The sequence below is a fragment of the Bubalus bubalis genome, chromosome 3 (genome assembly GCF_019923935.1).
Source record: "Bubalus bubalis isolate 160015118507 breed Murrah chromosome 3, NDDB_SH_1, whole genome shotgun sequence".
NCBI classification, from domain to species: Eukaryota; Metazoa; Chordata; class Mammalia; order Artiodactyla; family Bovidae; genus Bubalus; species Bubalus bubalis.
This window is the reverse complement of record NC_059159.1, coordinates 164,369,539-164,396,749: the sequence shown is the minus strand read 5'-3', so window position 1 is coordinate 164,396,749 and position 27,211 is coordinate 164,369,539. Positions and strand designations below refer to the sequence as shown.

Sequence of the window (27,211 nt, the reverse complement as noted above, 5' to 3'; positions counted from 1 at the left end):
TTCCCCCAGATAACCAGCATTTAATGATTGGACCCATATTCCCCACTAAAGCTGCTCATGCGGCACGGGCAGCATTTGGGAAGAAGACACTGGGTAGAAACGTGGCCTGAAAGGGTGGTGGGGAGGGACACCTGGCCTCCCAGTAGCTGCAGGTCAGTGGACAATGGAAATGGTCTGGTCAGCCACAGCAAAGACCGGGAAGAGAGGCCCAGGGAAAGACGCATGGTGGATGTGGAGCACAGTCCCCGAGGCAGGCTCATAGAACAGTAGCTCCTGTGCCTGCAAGTCCAGCAGCACCCCCAGCTGAGCTGGGCAACGCAGCAGCGCCAGGGGCTCGTGCTGCCCGTCGTGTGAGAAACAGAACTCCTGGCCGTAGCGGGAGAAGACCCAGGAGAAGGCATTGCAGCCCAGACGAGAGTCACTGCCAGAACCCTTGCGGGGCAGCTGGCCTAAGGCCACACCCACCTTGTACGCACAACTGTTCTGGACGTTTACCGTCCAGGCGTGCAGCCCAGCCTGGAAAGACATGTCGGCCAGGGCATTGGGCCAGTGGTCAAAGCGCTCTGGGCCATCTGCACAGGCCTTGGACTTCTTGGCATTGAAGGTCAGGGTCCTCCGATCATCTGACAGTTGCAAGAATGGGCTGACCGTCCTCTCATCCATACGCACGTCCTCTGTGCCTGCCAGAAAGAATTCTATGAGTTGCCCAAGGCCCACCCTCAGCCCTGACCTGGTCCTGCCAGGTAGCAAAGGGCTTCCTCACCACTCACTGGGAGGTAAAGCCATTTACTTTCTCTGAGCCTCAGATTTCTCATCTATAAAAGTGGGGATCAGAACAGGACTTATCACAGGGTGGATGTGAGGATCAAATGAGATGATACCTGTAAATTACCAAGCGTTAACAGCGATAGAAATAAGGCCCAGAGAGGAGAAGCGAGTTGCCCAAGGTCACATACCAAGTTAGTGGCAGGGGCCAAATGAAGACCCAGCATATTGTTCCTACATTTAGCATTGGCACTGATTGGGCTTCCCTGGTGGCTCAGATGGTAAAGAATCTGCCTGCAATGCGGGAGACCTGGGTTGGGAAGATTCCCCTGGAGAAGGGAATCGCTACTCTAGTATTCTGGCCTGGAGAATTCCATGGACAGGGGAGCCTGGCAGGGTAAAAGTCCATGGGGTTGCAAAGAGTCAAACACAACTGATCAACTTTCATTCACTGATTGTAGTGCACTCTAGTTGGGCATACGCAGTATCCAGATCAGACTTGTCCTAGTGACATGGTTCCTGAAAGCTTGAAAGCATCAGGTATGCAGTTTCCAACAACTAAGTAAATGGGACTGCAGGCAAATCAGGCACCACTGGATTCCAGAATCTAGAAGCTGTAGCTTGTACTAACATTTTAAGGAGAATGTGCGGGGAGGGAGGGTTAGAATTGAGAAGAATTCAATCCCTTAACTTAGCCTTTCTGTGAATTGTGAAAATACTACAACAGGCAGTGTGGAAGCTTCCATTTAGTTTGGGGGAGACCTGCTTTGAGAACCCGCCCAGTGGGGGAATTCCAAGAGGCAGGAATCCACGTCACGTCCACTTCTGCGGCCCGAGTATACAGCACAAGGCTAGACCCACCGCTGGCCTGAGTCAATGTCGAGTGAGTGAGACTAATCCAGGAAGCTCAATTCTTGCTCCAGATGCTCTCCAACTGGCCACATCAATTGCATGTGCCAAATTGCTTCAGTCGTGTTCCGATTCTTTGCGACCCTACGGACTGTAGCTCACCAGGCTTCTCTGTCCATGGAATTCTCCAGGCAAGAATACTGGAGTGGGTTGCCATGCCTTCCTTGAGGGGATCTTCCTGACCCAGGGACCAAACCTGTAACTCTTGCGGCTCCTTAAAGAGAAACTAGGTTTCCAAGAAATAGTACTGAGCTGTTGCAGTAGGGCAGAACATGAGGAGGACATGATTTCTGGGAACAGGATTTATCCCAGACCCAACCACAGAGCAGGCTGGTCTGGAAACAGAGAGGACCTGGCCCAGCTGCCCCAACCCTGTCCAGAACTTAGGCTCCATTGACAAGCCTGCATCCAGCATTACTGGTTGCTCAACCTACGATGCCAGACACACCAGTCCCCAGTGTGACGCAGCAGCAAAGCCCACCCAGACAGGAGCCTGGCTCCAGCAGTTCCTAACCTGAGAGGGATCCGAGAATGGCTGTTGCCCAGAGTTGGGTCAGTAATGGACTCCGAGTGCACTTCTCATTAAAGTTTAACTTTTCCGACTCCTTGGGATCCAAAATGCCCTCTGCTTCCTCGGTCCTTGTGCAGGAAAAAAAAAAGAGATTTAGGGAGGTTCTGGAAACGCATCTGGATCAATACAGGAGGGGGATGGAAGTAAAATCCTCTTCCCATGAGGGTGACAGCAAGAATGGCCAGGGCCCACATAGGAGCCCCCAAAGAGAAGGGGCTGGAGCCAGAAGAGAAAGTGGGCATTTCCTCTATGCCTTGGAGCCTTAATTCCAGCAAGGCACATGGTTTATAGGGAAGGAAATACTTGGTGTCAATGTGTTCTGTGGGGAAAGCAAGTCACCGGTGTCTCTCATGAGTTAGCTGGGAGGAGGACGAAAGCTACAAGGAGGATCTAAGCCTCTTGTACCACGGTCTTTCTTCTCCACCAGCGTGCATAGAGAAAAATCTCGCTTTCCTTCAAAATCTACTGCAGCAAAACCTATTGGTATGGTCAGAAGGTACAGCCATTCCTCTGCTCTTAAATCAAACACCCCTCAGGAGTCACATAAGAAGAAACGATCGGTTATCACCCCAACCATAAAGTAATCATAGCACTTTGCTCCCAATAGCCACGTCTTTTCAGCTCACAGCAGGGACTGGGTTTTGCTGGAAGAGATTTGGGAACACAAGATGCCTAGGAGGGGAGTATTGTCATGTATTTAGCAGCCGGGCTCTAGGCTTGCTGTTTCTATGTAGAATCTCAGGATCTTTGCTCTAACTTGGGAGGCAGTTGTTATTTCATTGGACAGGAAGGAACCGAGATTCAGAGAAAGCACTCAGCTAAAAAGAAGAACCTGGATTTAAGTCTTGCTACTCTGCAGAAACAAAAAAACCCAGACTGGGGTCCAGGCACCATTGTCTTACCCTTGACCTGAAGTGAAGTCTGAAGGGCTGTGAGGCCCTTCAGAGTGAGGATTCACCTTAGGGCCTAGCAGACCTCTGATTTGGCTTCTGAGAAAGAACCTTCCCTCTGCCTCTAATCCTGAAGGTAGCTTTGAGCTCAGGCAGCAAAGAAGCGAGAACACACGCTCTCCTCCCCAGATCTCGTGGCTCTGTCCACAATCAGAGGAGGAGGCTAGAGGGTAAGCACATCTCCTCATGGATGCCAGCTCTTTTTTTTTTTAAGACTGACACTGATTGTCCTGGCTTGAGAGGAGCGAGGTGAACAGAGCCCTAGGAAAGCTGAGAGCAGGCTCTAGTTACAAAGACTCTTTGTGGTTGGGACAAGAAAGGCTCTGTTGCTGTCTTCTCAAGGCACTGAGGCTGACTCTGGAGAAGTCCCAGCCACCAGATGAGGAGGAAAGAGGAGAAGGTGGTGTCAGCAGTGCTGAGTCATCATCAGAGCAAATCTGAGGCCAGTTACAGACACTAGAGTCTAGAGAATCGGCTGGTCTAGCTGCCTCATGCCATGGAAGAGAAAACTCATGACCCCAAATGAGGGGAATGAAATGGGGCTGGCACGCACCAGGGCCAGGACCAGAACACCCGGTCTGTGCAGCATGGCCTTCTGTCATGGCAGACCAGGGCCAAGCTCAGCCACAGACGTGGAAACAACCTTAGGGGCCGACAAACAGGCTTTGAAAATGGTATAATCGTCCCTCCATGTCCTAGGGGGATTGGTCCCAGGACGCCCAGGGGTACTAAAATCCATGGGGCATTCAAATCCTTTGCAGTCAGCTCTCTGTATCTGCAGTTTCCCATCTGCAGATTCAAAAACACTCAAACCCTTGGTTGGTTGAATCTATAGGTGGGGAGCCCATGGAAACGGAGGGCCAACTCTACTTTGAGAGTACACACCCTCAGTCTAGAAGCACAAAGCACTACAAACAAACCCTGAACTCTCCTAATGGGTTTGTCTACCATACTATGGGTTTTGCAACTCAAACAACTGTTCGTGTATTGTAGGACCGAACAAATGAATAGATATATTGCTGTTGCTGGGAGCTACGGTTCTCACTGTGAAAGAAGAACTACATAAAGACAGAATACGGAAAGGCATAGGAAAAACCCTGTGGTGTTTGACCGGAATTAGAAGTTGTGATACAAACTCAGGAATAAAAAAGTTATGTGCACACATACTCCCCATCTCTGCCTGCTGTCCACTGAGAAGGCTTGGAAGCAATGCATCAGTAGCAGGGAACACACCTAAAGCCTAAATCTTGGTTTTTAAATACTCTTCACCACTAAAAGGAACCAAGACTCCCTGGAGAAACAGCTGATTCCAGGGCTGGGGCAGGAAAAGCAGCAGCTGTGCCTAGGATATCTTCTTGTGCCAGAAAGCAAGAAAGTGCTCCAAGAATGATGAAGCGTTGTCAGAAGGACACAGGATCTGGCTTGAAGGGGCTCCTACTGGCCAAATCTGGGACAGTTTGAAGATCAAAATTAATAATAATAGTAATAGATTACAATGCACTGAATAAAACAAGAATCTATGAGTCTATGTTGATACTAAATAAGTGAATGAATAAACAAAGTCCTAGACACAGCAATCAGACAAGAGAAAAAATTAACAGTAAAGGACTCCAAATTAGAAAGGAGAAGTGAAACTGTCACTGTTTGCAGATGACATGATACTATACATTGAAAACCCTAAAGATGCCACCAGAAAACTACTAGAGCTCATCAATGGATTCAGTAAAGTTGCAGGATACAAAATTGACATATAGAAATCTGTTACATTTCTATACACTTGACAGTGAACTATCAGAAAGAGAAATTAAGGGCATAGTCCCATTTGCCATCACATAAAAAGAATAAAATTCTTAAGAGTAAACCTACATAAGGAGGTAAAAGGCCTATACACAGAAAATATAAGACACTGATGAGAGAAATTGAAGATGATACCAACAGTTGGAAAGATACACCATGTTATTGGATTGGAGGAATTAATAGTTAAAATTACCATACTACCCAAAGCAATCTATAAATTCAGTGTAATCCCTATCAAAATACCAAAGGCATTTTTCACAGAACTAGACAAATAACTTTAAAATTTGTATGGAAACACAAAAGACCTCAAATAGCCAAACAATCATGAGAAAGAACAAGGCTGGAAGACTCATGCTCCCTGACTTCAGACTATACTACAAAGCTACAGTAATCAGGACAGAGACAGACACATGGATCAATGGAACAGAATAGAAAGCCTAGAAATAAACCCACATATTTATGGTCAGCTAATCTACGATGAGAAATTTGTTTTCTGTGCACTGAGTCAGTGCACTGTGTCACTGGCCCTCCACCCAGGTGGGTGTTATCATCCGGGGCTCTGGGAGGTTTTAAGATGAGTAGGACCAGGCTGCTCTATCCTGTCTTTGCCCTGAGCTGTAGAGGTTCACCAAAATCAGATTCTTGGAAAATCCAAGTACATCTAAGCAGTGGAAGGAAGTACTGACCAGAGGATCTGGAGGTTTGGGTTCTAGTCCTGGCAGTGTTGCTGACTGGCTGTGATCTTAGGCAAATATCTATCCCTCTCTGGCTCAGTCTTTCCCCTTGATTAAGGGGTTGATCAGATGATTTGCTAAGACTCTACTGTTTTTCACATTCCCAACAATAGTAATAGCAGTCAAAATAATTGTTACCTTATCTTGACCTACAAGGCCCTGGGCTTCCCTGGAGGCTCCGATGGTAAAGAATCTGCCTGCAATGCAGGAGACCTGGGTTTCATCCCTGGGTTGGGAAGATCCCCTGGAGGAGGGCATGGCAACCAACTCCACTATTCTTGCCTGGAGAATCCCCATGGACAGAGGTGCCTGGCAGGCTACAGTCCATGGTGTCGCAAAGAGTCAGACACGACTGAGCGACTACGCACAACAACAATGATCTACGATGAAGGAAGCAAGAAGATATAACAGAGAAAATACAGTCTCTTCAATAGCGGTGCTGGGAAAACTGGACAGCTACATGTAAAAGAATGAAATTAGAACATTCTCTAACACCATATACTAAAATAAGTTCAAAATGGATTAAAGACCTAAATGGAAGACTAGAAACCAAAAAACACCCAGAAGAAAACATAAGAACACTCTTTGACATAAATTATAGCATTTTTTTGTCTGTTTGTTTTTTGGCCACATTGTGTAGCATGTGGGATATTAGTTCCCCAACAAGGGATCAAACCTGTGAACCCTGTGCTGGAAGCATGGAGTCTTAACCACTGGACTCTCAGAGAAGTTCCATGTAGCAATATTTTTTTGGACCTGTCTCCTAAAGCAAAGGAAGTAAAAACAAAAAAACAAATGGGGCTTAATTAAACTTAAAAGCTTTTGCACAGCAAAGGAAACTATCAACAAAATGAAAGGACAACCTAATTGGGAGAAAATACTTGCAGATTATATGACCAGTAAGGGGTTAATAGCCAAATATGTAAACAACTCAACATTGAAAAAACAAAAACTCAATTAAAAATGGGGAGAAAGGGAATTCCCTGGAAGTGCAGTGGTTATTCCACACTTCCACTGCAGGGGACTGGGATTCAATCCCTGGTGGGGGAACTAAGATCCCGCAAGCCACATGGTGCAGCCAAACCCTGTCCTCCCAGAGAATAAACAAAGACAAAAATGGGCAGAAGACCTGAATACACATTTTTCCAAAGAGGACATACAGATAGCCAACAGGCACCTGAAAAAATGCTCAGCGTCACTAATCGTCGGGGAAATGCTAGCCAGGACCACAGTAAGCTATCACTCCCAGCGGTCAGAATGACTGTCATCAAAAAGAACACAAATAACAAATGGTGAGGATGTGGGGAAAACAGATTCTCATATACTGTAGTGGGAGTGTAAACTGGTACAGCCACTGTGGAATATGGAGGTTTCTCAAAAAGAAAAAAAAAAACCAACTGAAAACAGTACTACTATATGACCCAGCAACTGTATTACCGGGTCTATACATACATACACACACCCTAAAAGACACATGCACCCCGATGTTCACAGTGGCATTATTTATAACTGCCAAGGTATGTAAGCTTCTCCAGGCCAGAATACTGGAATGGGTAGCCGTTCTCTTCTCCAAGGGATCTTCCCAACCCAAGGATCGAACCCAGGTCTCCTGCATTACGTGCAGATTCTTTACCAGCTGAGCTATAAGGGAAGCCCCATATACATACATACACACACACAAAAAAAAACATAATTCAAAAAGACACATGCACTCCAATGTTCACAGCGGCATTACATATAACTGCCAAGATATATAAGATACCTAAATGTCCATCGACAGATGAATGGATAAAGATGTATATATATACATATATATTCAACGCAATATTACTCAGTGTAAAAAAGAAAGAAGTTTTGCCATCTGCAACAATATGAGTGGATTTGGAGGGAATTCTGCCAAGCGAAGTAAGTCAGCTAGAGAAAGAAAAATACTGTATACCACTTATATGTGGAATCTAAAAAAATACAACAAACTAATGGCTATAACAAAAAAAGAAACATAGAGAAATAGAGAACACAGATGTAGAGAACTAGTGGTTACGAATAGAGAGAAGGAAGGAGGGAAGATAGGGGTAGGGGATTAGGAAGTACAAACTATTATGTATAAAAGAAGCAACAAGCCTACATTGTACAACATAGGAAATATTATAGTCAATATTTTATAACACTACAAATGGAGTACAACCTTTAAAAATTGTGAGCCAGTATTTTGTACACTTATATATTATACATCAACTATACTTCAATTTAAACAAACTAATATAATGCTAGATGTCAATTATACTTCAATTAAAAAAGGTAACATCTCTGATAATGGGACAAAATGACATCAGTGCCCCCTGGTATGACAGACAGACTGAGGACATCACGTATGAGATTCTCTTGCCTGAAATGTACAACCTGAACCTAATCATGAGGTAACATTAGATAAACTCAAATTGAGGGATATTCTATAAAACTGTCCTAGACTCTGAAAACGTGTTTAGGGGGGAAAAGGGTGAAGGAAAAATTACAGATTAAGAGATCAGATGGATTGGGTATGGAGGGGATTGGGATTCCAAAGACAATTATTAAGAACATTTTTAGTACAATTGGCAACATTTGAATACAGACTATATATATTAGATAATAGCGTTATGTGGACATGGGATTTCCTGAATTTAATAATTATACTGTGGTATGTAAGAGAATGTCTGTTTTTTGGAGATTCACTTTGAAGTAGGTAATAAGATAAAAACTCATGCTATCTGCAACTAACTCTCAAATAGATCAGAAAAAACAAGTTTTTCTGTATATATACACTAGATAGACAGGAAGAAAGAGACACCAGAAACAGAGAGCAAATGTGGCTAACATATCAATTAGCATTTCTAAGTTTATTATACTACTTTAGCAACTTTTCTATACCTATGAAATATTTCAAAACCAAAAATAAAGAATTTTTAAAGAAATCAGATCAGCTTGATATTGAGGACAGACTGTATTAGAGGAAGATGATGAAGATAAAAGAGAAAAAGATTAGGAGAGGGACTTCCCTGGTGGTCCAGTGGTTAAGATTTCGAGCTCCCAATGCAGAGGGCCCAGGTTCAATCCCTGGTCAGGGAACTAGATCCCACATGCCGCAACCAAGTTTGCATGCTGCAACTAAGACCCAGAACAGCCAAGTAAATAAATTAAAGAAAGAAAAAAAAAAGGGAGAGAGAGACTAGGAGAAGTGTGGAAAAGATCATAAGGAGACAGTAATCTAAATTTAGGAACATCCATACTGCGGAATACTTCACAGACTTCCCAAAAAGTGAAGTAAATCTAAATGTACCAGGATAGATAGCCTGATAAGTTATAAACAAATATGAGGTGATCCCATCTGTGTTTTCAAAACAAAATTTTAAGAGGGGAAAAATCCCCCACACTCTTTTGTAACTAAACACGGGAAAGCCTACAAGACAACACATGTAACTGTTAAAGCTGATCACCACTCAGAAACAGAATTGGGAAGAAGTGATAGAGACATTTTTCATTTTAAATTGTTTTCTACTGGTGAAAATTATTTTTCTCCCATGTACATATGTTTCTATTGATATCTATACTGCTATCTTTATAAAAATAAAGAAGAATGGACTGCGCTCCCCAAGCACACATTGTGTCTGTGAGCTCTGAAATCTCACACACACAGGGTAAGAATTTAATTTCTTTGCCTGGAAAATTATCACGTCTTGGCCACTTCCTCCGGCTCTTGGGTCTCAGAACCTTTCAAGACTTTTCAGAACTCAGGTAGGGCCTGGTGAAATTCTTTTATTACTGCATAATAAAAATAGAATTTTCCTGGTAACGCAGACTTAGATTTCAGATTCTTTCATTACAGAAAGGGGGAATGAAGTAGAGAAGACAGAACTGGGTCAGGTGTCAGCTGTGGGTCCAAGCCCCAGCTCAGGGGCTTAGGCAAGTCCCTTCCCCTCTTTGAGCCTCAGCATTCTAATCTGTAGATGGAGGTGGTGAAACCCTCCCAGCCAGTTGACTGTACATTTTTTTAATAGGATAATGTTTAAGAAAGCCCATGACAAGCCTCAAGCCTGGCTTCAGGGAACCCACTCAGCTGCCCACCCTGAGCTTCCTCCCGGGAGCAGTGGGGCCTGACAGCAATGGACTTGGTAGACTTCAGAGAGGTCAAAGGCCATGGTTTCCGTGACTGCACAAGCAAATACCAGGGCCATACTCACCTCTCAAAAATCTCCTGCTCCTTCTGCTGTGAGAAAAGAAAACAAAGTCAGGCTTGGCATCAGAAACCCAGCAGGTCGTCAAGACTTGACTATAATTAACTCGCATGGAGGGCTCCACGTGGAGAGAAATTCTAGAATAAAAACATCCACTCCTTCTTTAGGACCCTGCACAAGTTTTATGGGTCCTTCTTCACAGACCTCTCCCATCATGCACTCAAAATGAATCCCTCTGTGCCCTGAGCCCCGTGGCAACCTAGGTTTCCCTCAGACTACACTTCCGGACAATCACCTATTTACCCAGCATTTCATCACCCATCAGCTCAATGGATGGGACTCGTTGAATTTTCTGTTGTGGCCCTCCCAGCGTTTGGGACAGAATGTGCTCGGCACATGAAAGCTGTGTGACAAAATGAATGCGCGATCTGGGACAGTCGCAGAAACCATGACTGCACAAGAGGGGCAACTTGAACACAACAATGTTGTTCCACATTCTCATTTCTCTGCTTGGCGCATCTACTGAGATGTCACACTGTCACCTTAAAACTGCAGGTACCAGCATGTCTATATAAAATACACTGAAAGAATATGAACCAACATATTAGATTGTGATTTCCGGGTGGTGGGAGTGAGGATGAGCTCTGTATTTGCAGCGGACCTCTTGTCAGTGCAGTGTTCTCTCTGCAAGCTTCTGGACTCTCTCCCTCTCCCCACTTCCTTTTACAAAGCTATGACTCTTGTCTTTGAGACATCAGCTTTTAAGTCGCTTCATTCAGGAAGGCTTCCCTGACTACCACCCCCCTCAAGCCAGGACTGCAGGGGCCCCAGCTCCCAGCAATGCCCCCTACCATAGCACATATCCCTCCGTGTCTTAATTATCAGTTTATATATTCGCCTCTTCTACAAGGCTGTGAGTTGCTGACAGCCATATCCTGTACCTCCACTCTTAGGGCTTTCCAGATGGCTCAAATGGTAGAGCCCTCCTGCAATGCAGGAGACCCGGGTTTGATCCCTGGGTTAGGAAGATCCCCTGAAGAAGGAAATGGCAACCAACTCCTGTATTCTTGCCTGGAGAATTCCATGGACAAAGGAGCCTGGTGGGCTACAGTCCATAGGGTTGCATAGAATCAGACACAGCTGAGCGACTAACAACACACATAGATAACACAATGTTTAGCATACATTAGGCTCTTAGTAAATATTTGCTAACTACTGAAAGAACAGTTACCAGTTGAAAAAAAAAAAATCCCCATAGAGTAATATTGTCCTGTCTCATCCTGGTTCCAAATTATCATTTTCCACCCACCTCCTACCAATAAAACACTCTCATTTTCAGACTTTGGCGGAATCTGGTCAACTTGTGGTGTCCTCACACCCGCCTAACTTACAATCAACTGGAGGTCATCCAGATGAGTGAGCATGTCCACCAGGCTGCCGCGGATGGTGTCCAGCTTCTTCAGCGCCTCAGCCCAGTGTACTCGCTGCGTCAGGATACTCTGGTGGGCCCGCTCCTCTTCGCCATGCACCTGTTCCAGCAACCTCTGCTCCTCGCTCTCGCACAAACTCCTCACCAGACCCAGCCGCTGGATGACCAGTTCCCGAGCTGCGCTGGCCGTGCTCTGACCCGGAATTAAACAAGGAGTTGGGTCCTGGCATAGCCTCAGGCAAGATTAGGAGGGTTGGGGGTCAGCCAGAAGAAGTGCTGAGATTGATTAGCCATGTCTGACATGGGTACAGTAAGGGTAGTAATAGTGCTTAAAACACCCAAGCCCTAAGATTTTCCCAAATGTGGTTCAGGGAAAAGAATGCTGAGATCCAGACATCCAGGCCACAACTCATGGAGCTAAGATGACAGAATGTAAGTGCTGGGCAGGACTCAAAGATCCAGCTGGAATTGCTTGCTTATTTCACAGTTAGGATCCCCAAGTTCAAGAGACCAGGTCAGAGAATCATAGAAATACAGAGCAGAAAGGCCTAAAAAGTCTATCATCAACAGAATGCACACAAACAGTAGTCCAGTTCCTATTTGGACCATGGTGGTGGTTTAGTCGCTAAGTCATGTCCAACTCTTGCAAAGCCATGGATTCCTAGGCTCCTTTGTCCATGGGATTCTCCAGTTAAGAATACTGGAGTGGGTTGCCATTTCCTTCTCCAGGGGATCTTTCCCACCCAGGAATCAAACCCAGGTCTCCTGCACTGCAGGCAGATTTTTTATCAATTGAGCTATGAGGGAAGCATCTATTTGGACCATGTCTGAGGACAAAAAGCTCATTACTTCCCAAATCCGTCCATTCCAATTGCTTCCATGGTAGAATTCTTAATCTGCCACACAAGAGGGCTGAAATAAATTCTAAGTCAATGAATTTAGCATGTGTCCCCTAGCAAATAGCACAGTGCCTGGAAAGGACCAGGTGCTCAAATATTTACTGAATGACTGACAGGAAAAGTTCTTTCCAACTTAAGTCAAAAATCTCTTGGTGGTGCTCACATGCCAAGTCAGTAGCAAAGCAGGGGCTAAAACCCAGTTCTCCCGACTCTCAGTCCAACACTCTTCCCCTCCATCAATGCCACCTGATAACCCATCCTCCCCAATGGCACTGTTGTCTGAAGCTCCTGCACTCTTGCCAGACAACTGAGGGTTAAACTATTTCCCTCATGCCAGAAAGTTGGGGCTCATCAGTGGCTCTCCTTATTTCCTGCCCCTAAAGACCTGCCTTGTACAATGCAGGGGACAGTTAGGCCTGTTTTTCAGAATAGACTGAGACCCACAATGTGCCCCAAGGAGAAGAGAGGTGGCCTGAGTGAATGGCTGAGTGAACCCAGGGGTTCAGATTCCAAGTCCAGTGTCCTTTGGAGGCAACATAACACAGTGGTTAGGAAATTAGGCTGTAGAGACAGCACCTAGGTTTAAATATTAGCTGTTCTATTTACTAACTATGGAACGTTGCTCCTTATCTTCCCTGGGCCTCAGTTTTCTAATCTATCAAATGAAGATACTAATAGTACCAACCTCATAAGGCTACTTTGAGGGTCAAGTGAGACAATATATATAAGAAGAACAAAGCCTGGCACATACATATTTAGTATCATTAGCTCTTGCTCCTCTCTCTAGCCCACCTCAATGCCTTTCCCATGGGTGGGTCTCTGCAGTCCCGTTTGTACTGTATGAACAGGATTAAGAACAGACCCAAGATGCACTAGATATTCCCTGACAAGAAGGCTGCAGTCAATTTCAACATGCTTCTTGAGTCATTCCCAGGGGGGGAAAAAATTTGCTTTCCAAAGATATGCCTGAAGAAACTAAAATCCCTCCTAGACCAAAACACGGGCTTCCCTGGTGGTTCAGACGGTAAAGAACCTGCAATGTGGGAAACCTGGGTTTGGTCCCTGGCTTGGGAAGATCCCCAGAGGAGGGCATGGCAACCCACTCCAGTATTCAATCTTGCCTGGAGACTCCCATGGACAGAGAAGCCTGGTGGGCTACAGTCCACAGGGTTGAAAAGAGTCAGACATGACTGGGTGATTAACACACACACACAGACCAAAACACTGAAATGCTGGAAAAATAGACCAAAGCATCCTTTTAAAGTGAAGCTACTTCTGGCAGCTTAGAAAAGGAAATCCCTTGGAGTCCAAAAGTAGAAAGGAAACTGAAGACCAGCGTAATCAAAAGCTGAGGACTCAACTGGCTGCTCTGAATGGGGCTTGTGATTTACTTTAGAATTGTATACTCATGTAAACCATCACACAAAAACAAAAGTACAATAAAGACCTCTCTGATTAAAAAAAAAAAAAAGGGAAAACTTTTTACGAATAGGAATTATTAAAAGATATGCTTTAAAATGAACCCTGCACACAGCAACTAGAGAAAACCTGTGTGCAGCAACAAAGTCCCAGCATAGTAAAAAAAAAAAAAAAAAAAAATTTTTCTAATTAATTAAAAAATTCTTAAGGGGACCAAAAAGAGACCATAAATAGAATATACAACTTTCAAGCTAGCACAGGGAAAAAGAAGGGAGGAGGGGTTGATTAACTCAAAAGAAGGGAGGAAAGGAAGGGAAAAAAGCACAGAAAAAGTGGACTACAGCAGAGGAAGGATAAACTGGGAGGCTGGGATTGACACAGACACACTGCTGTATACACAGCAGATAACTATCAGAACCTACTCTACAGCACAGAGAACTCTGCTCAGTCCTCTATAATGACCTGTATGGGAATGGAATCTAAAAAGAGTGGATTTATGTATATGTACAACTGATTCACTTAGCTGTATAGCAGAAACTAACACAACATTGTAAATCAACTATACTCCAGTAAAAATTAATTTAAAAAAATTGTAAAAGTGGACTACATAGAAAACAGGCTTCCCAGGTGGCTAGTGGTAACCTCCACCTGCCAATGCAGGAGATGCAAAAGACGTGGGTTCGATCCCTGGGTCAGGAAGATCCCCAGAGTAGGAAATGGAAACCAACTCCAGTATTCTTGCCTGGGGAATCCCATGGACAGAGGAACCTGGCAGGCTACAGTCCATCGGGTCACAAAGAGTCAGACACGACTAAGCATACACAGAAAACATAAAATGACAGCCCTAAATCTAAGTATGTCTGTAATCTCAATAGCAATAAACTGATTGAACTCGCTAGTTAAAAGGCAGGGATTATCAGGTTGGACTTTTTTTATAAGTATTTTTTTAACCTTTCTTTAAAATGTTATTTATTTATTTATGACTGTGCTGCATCTTTGTTGCTGTGCGGGCTTTTCTCTCAATGCTGCAGGCAGGGCTCACTGTGCAGTTCACGCTTCTCATTGCAGGGGCTTCCTTCACTGCAGAGCATGGGCTCTAGGGGCGCAGGCTTCAGTAACTGTGGCGCATGGGCTCAATAGTTGCAGTTCCTGGGCTCTAGAGCACAGGCGCAATAGGTGTAGCGCAGGTGATTAATTGCCCCATGGCATGTGGGATCTCCCCAGATAAGGGATCAAACCTGTGTCTCCTGCACTGACAGGCAGAATTCTTTACCACTGAGCCACCAGGGAAGCCCTTGTTGTTGTTGCTAAGTCACTTCAGTCGTGTCCGACTCTGTGTGACCCCACAGACGGCAGCCCACCAGGTTCCCCTATCCCTGGGATTCTCCAGGCAAGAACACTGGAGTGGGTTGCGTTTCCTTCTCCAATGCATGAAAGCGAAAAGTAAAAGTGAAGTCACTCAGTTGTGTCCGACTTAGCGACCCCATGGACTGCAGCCTACCAGGCGCCTCCGTCCATGGGACTTTCCAGGCAAGAGTACTGGAGTGGGGTGCCATTGCCTTCTCCAGGGAAGCCCTAGACTTTTTAAAAAAGGAAACAAAATCCAGTTTCTAAAACACACCTGAAACAACATAAGAAGTTGAAAGTAAAAGAAAAGAAACTGATATATCCAGAAAACACTTGTTGGTCTAGTAATGAGTAAAAGACAAAATAGTCTTGAAGGCAAAAAGGAGTCCTGTTCATAAAATGTCACTGCTACTGCTTCTAAGTCACTTCAGTCGTGTCCAACTCTGTGCAACTCCAGAGACGGCAGCCCACCGGGCTCCCCTGTCCCTGGGATTCTCCAGGCAAGAACACTGGAGTGGGTTGCCATTTCCTTCTCCAATGCATGAAAGTGTAAAGTGAAAGTGAAGTCGCTCAGTCGTGTCCGACTCTTAGCGACCCCATGGACTGCAGCCTACCAGGCTCCTCTGTCCATGGGATTTTCCAGGCAAGAGTACTGTCACTGAAAAGTGACAAAAGGGATGTTTTACCAGGAATATATAACAAATTTAAATATATACACTTAATAAATAGTACCAAGAATATAAAAAGAATTGACAAAATTATAAGGAAAAATAGGCAAATTCACAGCATAGTGTGAAAATGTAAATGCCCTTTGCCAGTAATCAAAAAAATCTGGCAATCAAAAAAATAGTAAATATAGAGAAGATCTGAACTTATTAATAAGCTTAATTATGGACTTCCCTGGAGGTCTGGTGGCTAAAGCTCTGAGATGCCAATGCAGGGGGCACAAATTTGATCCCTAGTCTGGGAACTAAGATACTGATACTAATGTAAAAGGTAAAAACATATATTTGAACATTTTAAAGTATAAATAATTAATAATAAAATAATTAAAAATCTAATAACTCATAGCACAAGAAAAAAGTCATAGTAAAGATTTAAAAATACTTATAACTGAATGAAACTGAAAATACTACATCAAAATTGTGGGATATCCCTCTATCAATACCTAGAAGGAAATATATAGCTTAAATGCTCACTTTGAAAATGAAAAAAGACTAAAATCAATATGCTGTGTTCAACTCGGGAAGTTAACAAACTACAGAGTAAATCCCCAAAAAAATTCAGAAGGAAAAAAATCATAAAGAGGAAATAATAATGGAAAATAGATGCAATCAGAAGGGAAAAGAGAAGCAATCAGAAGCTCTCAGAAGAGAACTGCAACAAGCTCTGCACATCACCTACCCATCTACCTGCTCCTGTGCTCATACACTCTGTCTTCCCTATTTCTGTGGATAAACTGCCTGTACTTTTACCTATGGCCAATACTTCCACTTATTTACTAGCTCCCACCCCCTCTGCTAAACCAATTGTCCCCTTTTCCTGCATCATTAATTTTCCCCTCTCTACTGGGCAATTCCCATCAGCATACACACACAGAGTCATTTCCCGCATCTTAAAAACCAAGCAACAAACATTTGCTTGCTTGTTGATAGCATATCCATCTCTTGATGGCATATCCCCCTCCACTATCATCCCATTTCTCAGCTTCCTTCTACAGCAAAATTTCTCAAGAGTCATCTGTGCCAACTATCTCAAACTGCTCTTTTTCTACTCTCTCTGAAATTCACTCTGATCACACTTTTACCACAATACTCTACCAAACTCCTCTTGTCAGGATCTCCGAGGAGCATGTTACTGAAGAGTCCATTCTCATGTCTCCCCTGACTTGATCTCTCTGCAAAATCTGAACCCACCTCCTTGAAACCTATTGTGGGACACAACACTCTTATTAACTGTTTTATTCCTATTTACCGATTGCTTCCTTCTTGGTCTACTTTGCTTGTTCCTATCTACTCAATCCCCGGTGGCTCAGACGTCTACTCAATGGTTAGATGTCAGAGTGCTCTAGGGCTCAGTCCTTAGACCCCTGCTCTTTTCTATCTGTATTTTACTCACTTAGTGATCTCATCATTTCCCATGACTTTCACTTTATACTCTCACTTATTTAAAAAAAAAAAAAAGACAGTGCACTAAGTCGTGTCCGACTCTTGGCGACCCCATGGACTGCAGCCCGCCAGGCTCCTCCGTCCATGGGATTCTCCAGGCAAGAATACTGGAGTGGGTTGCCATTTTCTTCTCCAGGGGATCTTCCCCACCCAGGAATTGAACCAGGTCTCCAGCATTGCAGGCAGATTCTTTACCAACTGAGCTACACTGGAAGCCCCACCCTCACTTATACACTGATACATTTATGTCTCTGGCCCAGCCCTCTCCTAACTTGTGTACCCAGCCATCTACTCAACATCTTAACTTGAATCCCTAATAGTCATCTCCAACTCAACACGTACAAAACTGAACTCTAGTCTCCTCCAACCATCACCCTACACGCAATCCTTCCCCACCTCAGTAAATGGCTGCTCCATCCCTCCAGTTGCTCACATCAAAAAAAAAGTTAACCTGATCCCTCCTCCCTTTCTCTCACAAAGCCTACATCCAATCCATCTGCAAATCCTGCTCTTTCTTCCCTCAGAAAGTATGTATTAATACATGCTGCATTTCACCATTCCTACCACAACTCTCTCAGGTCCAAACCCCTCTCAACTCTCACCTGGATTAATGCAACACTTCCTCACCAGTCTCCCTGTTTTTACCTTTGCTGCCTATGGTCACTTCTCAACACAGCAGCCACTCCTTTTAAATCTTAAGTCATATCGTCTTACTTCTGATAACTTCCTGCCTTCCCCAGATAAAAAGCAAAGTCTCTGTGTGACCTGTGAGGATTCTACCTAGCTCCATGCACTGCTCTCTGACTTCATCTCTTTTGTCTTCTTGTTTACTCTGCTCCAACATGTCAGGTACGCTCCCACTCAGGGTTTTTGCACTTGCCTTTTCTCTTTTTGGAACACTCTTAGCCAGGATATACAGTCCATTCTCTTACCTCTTGGAAATTTTGTACAAATATCAATCTCCTTAATGAGGCGATTCCTGATCACAGCATATGTAATTACAACCCCATCCTCAACATGACCCACCCCCTTCCTGCGTTCTATTTCTCCATAGAGGTTATCACCTTTTGACATAGCATATATTTTATTTGTTATTAGCCCTCTCCACTGGTGGCTCAGCTGGTAAAGAACCTGCCTTCCAGTGCAGGAGTTCAGTCCTTGGGTCGGGAAGATCCTCTGGAGTAGGTAGTGGCAACCTATTCCAGTATTCTTGCCTAGAAAATTCCACGGACAAAGGAACCTAGCAGGCTACAGTCCACAGGGTCACAAAGAGTCAGACATGACTAAATATGCACACACACGCACACACACACACACCCTCCCCTGACTGGAATGTAGGCTTCATGAAAACAAGAATTTTCCTGTTTTGTTCACTGTGGAACGTCTAGCACATAGACTAATTGTGCTTGGTGTGTGGCAGGTGCTTACACAGGTCTGTTAAATAATCAAATAAATGGCAAAAATGTTGTAAGTATTCCCCTCAACATCAGCACCTGCTATGAAAGCTTCTATTTGACACTGCGCTGAGGTCCTAGCCAGTGCAGTTAAGACAAGAAAAAGAGAAAACATCATGCAAAGAGAAGCAGAGATGGACAGAGAAGAGCTGCCTGGACTTCTAGCGGCTTGTTTGTTCCTGCTTCTCATCCCCTTTAGGTTCTGAAAGACTCGTGTATCTAAAATCCAAGAAATTCTGTTTTGCTTATGCTATCAGTAGTTCAACTGGACTCTATTCCTTGCGATCAAAATCATTTATTTTTTGACTAAAATAGTGCCACGTCTGCTCCATGTACTTTAGGGGAAGGAGGGCAGGGGTGTGCAGGAAGAAACTCATAGCCCCTGCCCTTGAAGGGCACACTTGAGACTAAGAGGCAGCAGCGGCAATGCGTCAACTGAATAAAGGGTGGGCAGTGAGGCGCTGTGGGCCTCCCAGGTGGCACTAGAGGTAAAGGACTTACCTGCCAATGCAGGACATGCAAGAGACACAGGTTCGATCCCTGGGTCAGAAAGATCTCTTGGAGGGGGGCATGGCAATCCACTCCAGTATTCTTTCCTGGAGAGTCTTATGGATAAAGGAACCATGGTGGGCTACAGTCCATCGAGTTGGACACGACTTGGCAGGCATGCACTAGTGAGGTGCTGCAGAGGGATCACCTGGGAGTCAAACGATCCAGCTTATAGAACTGACTCTGTGAGTCAGTTAACCTCTTCGGGACCCATTTCTCCGTCTGTAAACAGAGATGTTACTACCACCTACTGCCTAAGACTGTCATAAAGAATGTGCAATGTAAAAGCCATTGGTTATTTTATAATACTGGGGCTGAGCACAAAATAATTAAAATGATAGAAGACTCATCTGATCTTTTACCTGAAGAAAGTTATTTTTAAATCAGTCTTTGCATCAAATGCATTCTAGGAACAACCCACTCTGCCCAGACGTAAAACCAAGAAAGAGGAAACCATCCTTCCTGAGCATCCAGCTTTGTCAGTAGCACAATGGGTCTGGGAGGTTGGGAAGGAACTCTAGACTGGTTCAAGCCCCTAAGGCTGAGAGCTTATCCTAGGAGGCGGGCCAGAGGAGAGGGGGAAGGGGGAAAATTACCTACCACTGCTCTCTGGTTCTTCCCTGGCAGGACGTCAGCCACATATTTGGTGATGGTAGCACTCTGTAACTGCAGCCTCTCACACTGGTCCACAATCTTGTTCTGCAACACAGATGACATCCATGGTATTTGGATCCACAGTTGGTCCATTCTCTCCATTCCAGTGATTTTTTTTTTCCCTTTTACCCCACCTCAGCCACCTATTCCCATGGTCGTATCTCGGAACTCATCATTATTGAAAACTATGCCACTTCCAAAATCTTCAAGGATCCCACATCCTCCCCACCACTCTCCATCCTAGATCACACACTCTAGAATCTCCATTCCAACAATCCTTCAGCTTAGATGGAGTCACCAGTACATTAGTCTTAGCACTTTTCACTGTCCATCATCCCTTTTTGTGGCCTTGCTTCCCTCTTGATCCTCAAATCCCATGGCCCATCATAAGCACTTTCTTACATACACTCACTCTTCCTTCATATCCAGCCCCCTAACTGTCCACACCTGCAACTGAGCACAAAAACATGGCTTCCTAAGCTGCTCTTCCCCAAGGAATCCCCATTCATTAACAGTACTTCCAAGCATCAATCTTGCTACCCAGACCAAAACTCCAGGAGTTACTCTCCAACCCCACATCTAATCCATCAGTGAGTCCTACCAGCCTCTTCTCTGAAGTCTCTCTCTCTCTCTTCTGGCCACTTACGGTCACCTTTACTTCTGCTGTTCAACCCAGATCACCATGATCTCCCACAGGAACTGCTGATAGAGTCTCCTAACAGGGCCTTTATTCTTGACCACCTCCCCAGCTTCCTCGTTAGCCATTGCCACCTTTGGTAAGGAAATCAGATCAAGTCACATCCCAGCTCAAAACCCTCTCATGGCTTTCCAATGCACCCACAGTGAGACTGTAACCAACAAGGCCCTACCTGATGGGACTCTGCCTTTCTGTCCAATGTCCTCCTACTAGTCCGGCCTTCTTAAAGTGAAGTGAAGTGAAGTCGCTCAGTCGTGCCCGACTCTTTGCGACCCTGTGGACAGTAGCCTGCACCAAGCTCCTCCGTCCATGGGATTTTCAAGGCAAGAGTACTGGAGTGGATTGCCATTTCTTCTCCTACTCTGGCCTTCTTACTGTTCCATAAATACACTAAACCTGTCCCGACCTCAGTGCCTTTGCACCTGTTGCTCCTTCTGTCTCCCATTTATGTCTTGTTCCTCGACTCCAAGGAGCCTTAAGCCTTCCCTGACCATCGCACACCTCATATCATTACTTTTTTTTCTCCCTTGCACTTATCACTCCCTGACTGTATATCATGAGTCTGTTTACTTCTTTGGTAGCTGTTGTCCCCTACAGGAACATAAGCATCATGACTTTAACTTGTTCTCTATGTCCTACTACCTAGAAGAGAGTTTCTATACATAGAAGGCCCTGAATAAATATTCAGTATTTGTTGAATGAATGAACACCCACTTCCTTGGCCACAAGAGCTTCAGCAGTTCACTGCTCCCAAAGCTGTGAGCATTGGCCCTGAGACCAGGAGAGAGTTTTAGAAATGAAGACACGGAGGCCCACAGAGAAGTGACTTGCCTGTGGAGACAGCCAGGTCCCAGCTTTGCCACTCCACTTCTCCAGGTAACAGCTGGAGCACTTCCAAGCAGCAGCTCTGCCACCATTTCCCCTAAGAGCTTTGCCCCAGTTCCATCTGCCAAGGGCCACTCAACTGTCTTTTCCAGGCAGTCCTTGTAAATCCTTCCCTCCACAACCAGGACTCAGTCTTACACTTCACTGGCCCAAACACCAAGTTAAAGAAATGATTTGACTGGAAGAAAGCTGTGGCCACCACACACCACAGGACTGAGGGAAGTGAGACTAGCTTCTGAAAAGCTACAGGGCAGGTATCCAGAAGGTAACAGAGAGGTTGCTGAGCTGGCCTTGTTTTTGTCCAGTTTAGTAACAATCTTGCCCTGGGGCAAAATTTCTTTGATTGGCCAGTGGGACAGGAAAGTCTGCAAAGAACCCACAGTTTACTCAAAATTGGAGGCAGGGGGCTTCCCCTGTGGCTCAGTGGTGAAGAGTCTGCCTGCCCGTGCAAGAGACTCCGGTTTGATCCCTGGTCCGAGAGGATCCTGCATGCCTCGGAGCAGCTAAGCCTGTGTGCCACAGCCATTGAGCCTGTGCTCTGGAGCCCAGAAGCCACAACTACTGAGCCCATGTGCCCTGAAGCCTGTGCTTTGCAACAGAGGCGGCCACTGCCATGAGAGGCCCACACACCACAACTAGAGAATAGCCCCCACTTGCCACCAACAGAGAAAAACCTGGGCAGCAACAAAGACCCAGCACAGCTAAAAATAATTTTTTTTTAAAAATTGGAAGGAGAGAAGGCAAGACACATGCCCTCCAGGCAAATAAGATGAATATGCTAGGGGCCTTTGGAGGGCTCAGGGAAAGCCCCCTGCCCCGCGCAGAGTCCATTCCAAAGCAAATAGCAGGCTTGCTCCTCTGGTCCAGGCTTCAACCCCTTCTACCACTCAGATTCAGCCCTGATGGCAACTTTTTAAAAAAGGTCTTATTAAGTTCTCACTCCCATTAGCATCACTTCCTCCCTCCAACCACTGACGCAAAGAGGTGGTTTTTCTCTGGCCTAGTCAACGACTCCTCTGGTCCAGCCCCTGAACATTTGGAACCCTGAGAAAGTTATTCCCCTGTTCTGGGCTTCAGCTAGCTCCCTCATCTATTAAAGATAGGTAGGACCAAACCTTCAAAGGTCTGGATGGGATGAGATGATGGCTATTTAAGCGCTTTGGAACTTGCAAAGTTTCTATCCATCGTGCCAGTTCACTATACCACATTATCCAAGCTTATTTTCATCATCACCAACTTGGTGGTCCTACTTGTTACCCACCAGGAGCTTTTCAAGTGCTGTTGGATAACTGAATCCCTCTGCCCAGCACCCTGTCAGGTGTGTGTGTAACAGTCCAGTCTGAGTCCTCAGGCATCACAGCTGCGCAGACCTCCAGGGAGAGGTTGGGAGAATCAAGCAGGTTAATCAAATTGCAAAGAAACCCCCAGGGACCAAAGGTGGGGTGGAAGGAGATAGTAAGCCCCATGGTGACTTGACTCTCCAATCTCAGCAGCTCAGGGGAGGTTGGTGGCAGGAAGCCAAGCTGGAGGCGGAGGTGAGAAAGAAAGCCTAAGTGAAGGGTTCCAGTAGGAACCTCCTGACATCCTCCCCGCCCCCTCCGTTTACCTAAGTGAAACCGGCTTCAAGTACAGTCCAGGCCAATCCTGAAAGGGAAGAGAAGTCACCTCACCAGGAAGGCTGAAGGGAGGATGAGGGGAGGAGCTTTAAGTCGAGGGGCTAGGAAACAAGGAGAGACCGAGTTTTATCAAGTTTCCAAAGGGGCGGTGGCCGGGGAACGCCTTGTCCCGGGCACCTAGAGCAGCGGAGCCCTTCACTGCCCAAAGGCAGCCCCACCGAGCAACACGTTTAACAAATGCCTCCAAACTATAAATGAGGACACTGAGGCTCAGAGATTACAAGACTCACAGGGAGGACCTGATGGAGGTGGGACTCGAACTCGGGTCAGCTGGACTCCAGAAGCCACACCCTCAACCGCCTCGCTTTACAGCCGGTGCCTCTCGCGGAGCCACGACTCCCCGACCCGCTGCCGGGCGCCTGCCGGGGCTCAGCGCCTCCCCCCACACGGCGCCCCCTTCTTCCGGAGCCCGCCGCCTGCCGGCGCCCACGCCCGCTCACCCGCAGCTCTTCCGCGCGCTTCTCGGCCCGGCGGATGCGGTGCCCCCGGCAGCGGCCGCCCAGCCCCGTGCAGGCGGCGCACACGAGCCGTCGCTCGGAACAGCAGAACCAGTTGAGAGCCTGGCCGTGTTCGGGGCAGAGCGGCCCTGGCTCGGACCCCGGCTCCGGCCCCGGCCCCGGCCCCTGCCCAGCGCCCTCCGCGGACATGGCCGAGCGCCGGGTGCCGAGCGCTCCACCTGTCGCAGGTGGCGGCTGGGCGGGGCTTCCCTGGCTCCGCCCCCCGGGCCCCGCAGAGCGCCCGGCGCACCCGGCGCGCCCAGGCCGCGCCGCTTCCTCCCACCCCGCTCCCGTTGCCGGGTGGGCGCCCGCCCCACACCCCGCCCCAACCCGGACCAGATCCCGCCCGCTTTAACAATCTTCTTTATGTTTTACTGAATCGTGTTTTATCGCGTGTTTGTTTTGTAATAAACATAAAACACATTAACGTGACTGTAGGAAGTTCAGTACTGTTAATTGAGCACTTACTAAGTGCCAGAGTTTTGCTGAGCGCTTTACAAGCATCCCATCATGTAATACCCCAACAACTCTTTTTGACAGGCAAGCTACTTTTAACCAAGTAGCTTAAAGCTGGGAGAAGGCAATGGCACCCCACTCCAATACTCTTGCCTGGAAAATCCCATGGATGGAGGAGCCTGGTGCCCTGCAGTCCATGGGGTCACCAGGAGTCGGACACGACTGAGGGACTTCACTTTCCCTTTTCACTTTCATGCATTGGAGAAGGAAATGGCAACCCACTCCAGTGTTCGTGCCTGGAGAATCCCAGGGACGGGGGAGCCTGGTGGGCTGCTGTCTATGGGGTCGCACAGAGTCGGACACGACTGAAGCGACTTAGCAGCAGCAGCAGCTTAAAACTAGATTCTGGTGTCAGGCTGTCTGAGCTCAAATCCCATTTAGCTGTTTATTGGCTGAGGACCTTCCAGGGTCTCACTTGTAAAACGGGGGTTATGTGGGTAACTACCTCACCGACTTGTGCTGAGGATTAAATGAGTTAAAACACAAAACAGTATCTTAAGTGCAGACGGTGGTTGCAATTGCTAAGCGCCTGCTAATAGTACAAGCAAAGTGCTACTATGATCCCCATTTTTATGGAGGTTAAGGATCTTGCCCAGGGCTCACAGTTATTATTTTGGTAGCAATATGACTGGAACTCAAGCAGTTGGACTTGCGGTCAATATGATTAATATTTTCTAAATTGCATACCAAGGCCCATCTGTGTTAGGCTGATTTCCCCGAAGTCGTTATATCCAAGCTTTCTTAATTTGAAAAAAAAAAAATGTTTAACTAGTATTGAAAAAAGTAATGCATCTTAACTTAAGGAAATAGAATGTGCAGATAAGCACCTGGATGAAAAAATCCATCCCTAGAAGGAACTACTGCTAATAATACCTGAGCTATCTTGGAGCTTTTTTCCTTAGGATTTGATAAAGGAATTTAAGGCCAAATTGAACCCTCTGCAGGGGATACAGACCGATCTTCCTGGGCGCACAGGCAGAGTACAGGCAACTTCCCAACCCCCAAATTCCACTTTAGGAGGTCCTGTCAGGGGACTGAGGGGGAGAAATCAGCCAAAGGCAGAAGGGGCAGTCCTTGGGTGACAAACGGTATTCTGAGTCCAGCAACTGAACACTTGTAAGAACAAAATCCTAAAGAGGCACATCACTATATCCTGCTTCACACTGGGGCTCAGGCACTTTGACCCCGAGGCCCCTCTAAGCCACAGCTTTATGAAGAAAAGAGAATCCTTCCTTTCTGTCAGCCCCTGAGGCTCCAGCCCCAGAGCTGCACAGCTTGCAGTTTACAGCTATGGAAAGTTGGTCAGATTATTTAGTGCTTCAGTTATCTCATCTCTAAAATGGGGGCGATAATACTATCTATCCCTGAGGGCTGCTTCAAGAATTAAATGAGATATTATCTGCAGAGTGCTTAGCTTGGGTGTATGGCATACCCTAGGAGTTAATGTTTTACTATGCATGTGAGGATCTGTAAATACACTTGTAGCAAGTTTTCAAAATGTAAATTTTGTGAGGTTATTTGGCTAAAGGGGTGTAGTATTGCTGGCATCAAAAGAAGTTTGTAGTGCATCTCAGTGGAAGGGTGAAAGCCTCATCATAGTATTTCTGGGATTATACTTGTGGGGACGGAGACAGAAATGGGCTACCATAGACATGGTGGTTAGAATTTTTTGTTGTTATTCTAAGGGCTAAAGGAGGGGAGGACTATTGAATCATATGGTAAGAGCAAAGAAAACAGAAGGAGGTGATTTTGTCTGAAGGAAAGAGACTGGGGAGAACAGCAGGAGGAAGAAGGGGTTGAGGCCCTTAGGGAAAGTGGGGCCCATTTGTTGGGTGTGGCCCTAGAGCTATGGTGGCCCTAGGAGGGCTGTAGGTGGGAAAACAGAGACAGACTTCCCAGAAGAGCTCCCAGGCAGAGAGACTAGAAAGTGCAAGGGGCTTAGGTGGGAATGGATTTACTTTTATAAAATTGGGGTCATCTGTTCCACCCCTCAGGGGCTAAGCTGGACTGGAACTGGAGGATCAACCCCTTCCCTTAATGCATATGAGGCCCTGCCCAACAACACTTGTCCCCAAGAAGCCTGACTGCTAAGTCACTTCAGTCGTGTCCGACTCTGTACGACTCCATGGACTGCAGCCCACCAGGCTCCTCCGTCCATGGGATTTTCCAGGCAAGAGTATTGGAGTGGGGTGCCATTGCCTTCTCCCAAGAAGCCTAAGGATACTCATCCCCCAAGTCGTGGCTCTCAAGCTTTATCAGACCACAGAATCACCTGAGGTGGTCAGGGAAGAGGAGTGGTTAAGCAGACAGGCTTCCCAGGGAGATTCTCATTTACAAGTCTGAAACTAAGATACAAATGAGCCCTCTGAGCACTCCTAGAAACACTACCCTGAGGCTGTGGTGACCTATTGGTATGTGGTCTCCAACCAAGAAGGGGCGGAGACTAGCATCAAAGAAAGAAAGTGAAAAAGAAAGGAAGAGAAAGAAAGGAAGAGAGGGGGGAGAGAAAGTAGGAAACATTGCTCCTAGTAAGGGTGTTTAGGTTGTTTCAGTGACATATGCATGTACAGGTGTGAGCACTGGAGATTGAATATATTTTTCTGAGAATCATGATCAAAAAAGTTTGAAAGCTGCCCCTCTAAGGTGACATTTGGAGCCTTGGTGGGAGTATGGGGGAGGGGAGTGCTGAACTTGAACTTTAGGGCTTGCAGAGGCAGGACATGGTGAGCTAGGGACAGAGAAGAATGTAACCTTTGTTACATTTTAGTCATTTAACAGATTTATGGAGCACCTTCCTATGTGCCAGGCTGTGCTTAAGACACTGAGGATACAACTGTAAAGAAGAACAAAGTCTACGCTCCCAGACGAATAAAACAAATGGGTATGTAATATAATGTCGGTAAGTGGTAAGAGGGACGAAAAGGACTCACAGATCACAGGAAAGAAGGCTTGATGGAGGTGCTGATATAGAAAGGATGCAGGAGGAGGTCTCTTGGAGACCTGGAACTGTGTCCTAGATAAAGACAGCAAGCAAACTGTGAGAGTATCTGGGGAAGAAACTTTTCAGGCAGAGGGATGAGCAAG

At 46.0% G+C, this 27,211-nt stretch overlaps 1 protein-coding gene across 3 annotated transcripts; it reads right to left on the bottom strand.

Annotated features, from left to right (window-relative positions):
* On the bottom strand, window positions 1-23,823 carry BSPRY (B-box and SPRY domain containing). 3 transcript variants are annotated; one of them, XM_025282263.3, is made up of 6 exons: window positions 23,555-23,823; window positions 19,803-19,901; window positions 11,329-11,589; window positions 9,944-9,966; window positions 2,189-2,313; window positions 1-680 (listed from the first exon to the last, which is right to left on the bottom strand). In XM_025282263.3, exons 1-6 carry the CDS (start codon window positions 23,759-23,761, stop codon window positions 154-156), a joined length of 1,242 nt encoding a protein of 413 aa, XP_025138048.3. In that variant the 5' UTR covers window positions 23,762-23,823; the 3' UTR covers window positions 1-153. The 3 variants fall into 3 exon arrangements, with proteins under 3 accessions (XP_025138048.3, XP_025138047.3, XP_006061300.3); XM_025282262.3 differs by having other exon boundaries at window positions 9,944-9,969; window positions 23,555-23,820; XM_006061238.4 differs by having other exon boundaries at window positions 9,944-9,969; window positions 11,329-11,559; window positions 23,555-23,816.
* Between the last annotated feature and the right edge of the window lie 3,388 nt (window positions 23,824-27,211).